Raw genomic sequence first — 4,117 nt, 5'->3', positions numbered from 1 at the left:
CCCCGGGGCGCCCTTCGGCAACTGGCGTTCCCTCGTAGCTCCGTGGTCCGGTATGTAGCCGGTGTGCTGCGCGGAGCCCCCGCTAGCGAAGTCTTCCGCTTTCCCTAGGCTGGAAATCGGCGACGCTGACTTCGTTGTCCTCTGTGATGCCCTGAAAGTGTCGGAGAGCGTGAGGGAGAAAGCGTGGAAGACGTATGAGAGCTTATCGGCCGTGGATGGAGCTCTAGTGAGTACCCGCTGCTTGTAGCTCAAACCTCTGTTGTGGCGTCTGCCCTGTGCCCGAGTTGAAATACTGAACTGTAACTTCGCTGGGCTGGGGGCTAAGGGTCTTGCAGCCCAGGCTTGTGTGGTATGACTTTGGTTTTTTCCAAGTGCAGTTGGACTGAAGTTGGATGTTGCCATGTGCGTGTCTGTATAAACTGGTTTCTATACATCTCCTTTTTTTTGTTACTGTTTTCCAATAAAGGTATGGACTCAAGAATTCTTTTAGATTACTAATAAATGACAGTGGAAAACAACACCATGTGATCAGCTAATTCTTCAAACCGCAAGTTATTTCAAATATGTCTGAGTCAGCTTTATACACAGAAACACACGATGAGATGACCTCTATCTCTTCCCGCTCCATCCTTCTTTATGAGGCTGCAGAAAGGGTCTGGAGAAGACTGTTGCAGAGAAAGGGATGTTTGTATGTTAAACTCTTTTTCTACTGCCTAATGTTAATCTGTATGTACTTATCGTTGAGGTATTTCCGTTCAAAGTTAGTCATTGGGCATGTGTAAACAGATTAAAATGTTATGCCCTTTCCTGATTATTTTTTTTCCCCTTCTTCTCAGTGTATTACTGTTGTCTCAACAAGCTGACTCAGAGAACAGCTACAATACAATTAAATCATGACCAAAGCTGTGTTATACAGACCTGAATTAGTTGCAAAATACTTAGCTCTGGGGTATTATTCCCACTGTGTGAACTAGCATCCATGTATTTGTTGTGACTTCTGCTTTTTCTTCTGCGACTTGAGCTGACCTGCCACAGCTGTGCTGTCACTAGTAATACCTTGTCTGTGGTTTTTAAACCACAGTATGGTATGGGTATACTAGCTCTTGATGCATTTGAGTTTCACAGCACAATACAGCAACAGCATGGGAGGGAGACCGTGTACAGGTCTTCTAGTAACAGATACAGTTTCTGGCCGTGGATGTTCCCAGGGAATATTTACTTAAAAGCATAGTTGAGCTCCTCTATATGAACTGAAACAGGAGTAGTCAGTTCTACTGAGTGACAAAAACAAGGCAGGTTTGAGTATAGTTCTGCAAATTTCACTTACAGGTGAAATTTTCTTTTCACTGATCATTACCTAGCAGTGGCCAGATAAGACACAGGGCATTTGCAACCCTTCTTTTCAGCAGCTGAAGATGACCTCCTTTACCTATTCAGAAGAGGGCAATGACTAGATCTTTGTTATGACATACAGCTAATATTTATTGCCTTGCAATTAAGGCCTATGCTAAGAGCCTTTCAATGTATAGGGAAAAGTCTGCATTACATTGTGGTTCAATCCAAGGCCTCTTCCTCAAACTTTCTGATGTATTGCAAGGTGTTGAAGTGAGGAAGCTGGCAAGCGTGTGCCTCCACGGGGACCTGGCAGGCACTGGAGTTGCTACTTGTAGCTGAGACCAGTGCAGGCTTCATCTGAGTGTGAAGTCAAGCAAATTAACAGCCTGGCTGATTGCTGCTTCTCTTTCCGAGTCAAGCTGTTATCATGGGGAGCAGGGCTTCTCAGACTGACTGGTTCAGGTTGCAGGGATTCAGGAGGAGGCTGTATTTAAATGCCTACTCTTTTCTCCCCTGTGGTAAAGGTAATGTGTTAGAGGGGCTGTCCAAGGTTTGTCCTGCAAGCACCAGCTGCCTATGTTTTGATCAATGTGGTTCAGTGCTAACCTGTTCAATTCTCAACTGAACGGAAAGTGCTTATGTAGCAGCTTTCTGTTCTCGAGCAAAAAGGGAAATAGCAGGACACCAGTCGAGGCAAATACATACTGGAACACTTCTGTTTAACCGTGTAGTTGGTTTGACTTGAGGAAGGTTGAATCATCAGATCACTGATGGAAACAGAGGTAGCATCCAATGATCTCACTCTCAAGCCATTTACAGAGCATAAAGACCTGAAACCTTACTTTCCGTGGCACGCTGGCCTTGTTCTTTGTGGTTGATCTCAGAATTGTGCCTGCCAAACCTCTGAGGATGTGGAGGGGACTTGTAGTGCTAGCTAGGAAGTGGCGTGGTCCAGACGTCAGGTGCTGTGGTAACTGGCAGAGATTCAAGGTGCAAATGTGGGCTTGGACCTAGTCTGAACACCCGCTGTATCCTTGCTTGATGACTATTTAGTGACTTAAAGTGAAAACATCTATTAGTACTGCCCTTTTTGGGTCACTTAGGGTATGTGTAATCATGTGCAAAGAGACTCTGCAAACAAGGTATATGCAGCTTAAAAGTACGAAGTGATTATTCTTGGCGCATGCACGCAAAAGATTACTAGGATGTAGTGACCTATCAGCCTAAGTGTGCCTGCACTTCAGTGAGACACCTAAAGAGCCTTCGCTGGCCAGGCAGGCATCAGTCAGGAGGAGAAAGGTTGGTATCTGCTGCTCCCTGGAATGAATCCTCTGTGCTGTTACCCACTGAAGCCACTGGCACCACCAAAATTGTCTGATTCGCTGCTTTTTTCCTTCAGAATGTCACACCTTTCCACACTGATATTTTTTGTTTTGAATCTTTGAGCTACTAATGATCCTACTTCTCTCTGAAATTTCACCTTTCTTCTCTGGCATAGCTCTGCACTGCAGCTTTTCTTACAGTGCTCTCAACTTATCTGTTTCCGCGGCAATTTGAGTAAAGGATATACAGCTGCACCCTATCACAGCTGGGCCTTGAATCCTTGAAACAGCTGAATCCCTGTCAGAGGTGTGGAGGAGGAGGAAGAAGAAGACGACAGGCGAGAGATGGTTACATGACCTTTCTGGAAAATTGAGGCTGACTTGTAGTTGGAAAAACTAGACCTGCAGAGAGAGATTGTTCAAACCACTATAGCTATCTGTTAAATATGGTGGTAAAGTTTTCCTCTATGACAGCCAGAGTTTAATTACGCTCTTCTACAATAAAATCATAACTTGAAACCTCTGAGACAAAACCCCAAATGCTGGTTCCAGAAATGTCGTACTGAATCAGCGCTGTTGGTGTATGGTGTGAAGGAAGGTACCCGATGCATGACCAGAACGATGTTTTATTTTAAAATTCTTTTTATATCTGGTGAATGCCCACACAAGTTTATTGTAAACATGGAAGTGTATATATAAATAAGAGCTTTTGCATTAGTGTCATACAAAGACTTTTGTTCTTCCTATCATTTCTCTCGGTTACCAAACCAAGCTGCCTAGGTAAACAAAATGTTTCATTTAGAGTTATAGTTTTTACTGTCTTAATTTCAAAACTCTTACAGACTGGCAGTTGTTGGTTTAAAAATTGGCTCTGATGCTTGCTTCTCTTGTACTCTTAATTTTTTGTAACTGTCCTGAAATCTGTATTGTGAATCAATAGCGCCTGTAAACTCTAGATGGAGTAAATAGATTTAGTGGACTTACTAATGTACTTTGGTGAGCAGCATGTGATTGTTGGTGTAAGAAAGACTAGGAGAGGTCCAGGAAGGCATACTAATCCTGCTAGGAAAAAGTTCAGGGCATTTGTTATGTTCTGCTACTGTTTGTTTTGGTAAAGAACAACAAAATGAGAATCTGAAGTAGAATATTGGGTGATGTAAGCAGGAAAAAGAAACTTGAGTGAATTGTTGCTTAGTATATTGGAAAGAACCAATGTGAGGAACAGATGACATGGTGACTAAGTTGGAACCAAACTTCTGCAAAGAAAATTGAAGTGGTTTAGGAAATTGATAGAAATTGGAGTCTGCCAAGAACCTTGAGGCATAGGGTCTGGTGTGCTTCAACCTCAGTAGCCCAACTTGCTGTAGTATGTGGTGCGTGGGTGAGAGCTTCATTTTTTGTTTGCTCTTCATAGCACTGTCTGGGAAATGTGGCCCACTGTTCTCCTGCTGCTGCTCAGC

The 4,117-nt window shown here is 43.5% G+C and overlaps 1 protein-coding gene across 1 annotated transcript in view; it reads left to right on the top strand.

Moving 5' to 3' along the window:
• Positions 1-4,117, top strand: part of RB1 (retinoblastoma 1) — a 91,552-nt gene that overhangs the window by 5,707 nt on the left and 81,728 nt on the right. Inside the window, exon 2 of the mRNA XM_009319982.1 lies at positions 109-226. Coding sequence (XP_009318257.1) covers positions 109-226 — 118 coding nt within the window. The remainder of the gene's footprint in view (positions 1-108; positions 227-4,117) is intronic.

This window comes from Pygoscelis adeliae, unplaced genomic scaffold (assembly GCF_000699105.1).
Source record: "Pygoscelis adeliae isolate BGI_AS28 unplaced genomic scaffold, ASM69910v1 Scaffold32, whole genome shotgun sequence".
NCBI classification, from domain to species: domain Eukaryota; kingdom Metazoa; phylum Chordata; class Aves; order Sphenisciformes; family Spheniscidae; genus Pygoscelis; species Pygoscelis adeliae.
This window is presented reverse-complemented; position numbering and strand designations above follow the sequence as displayed.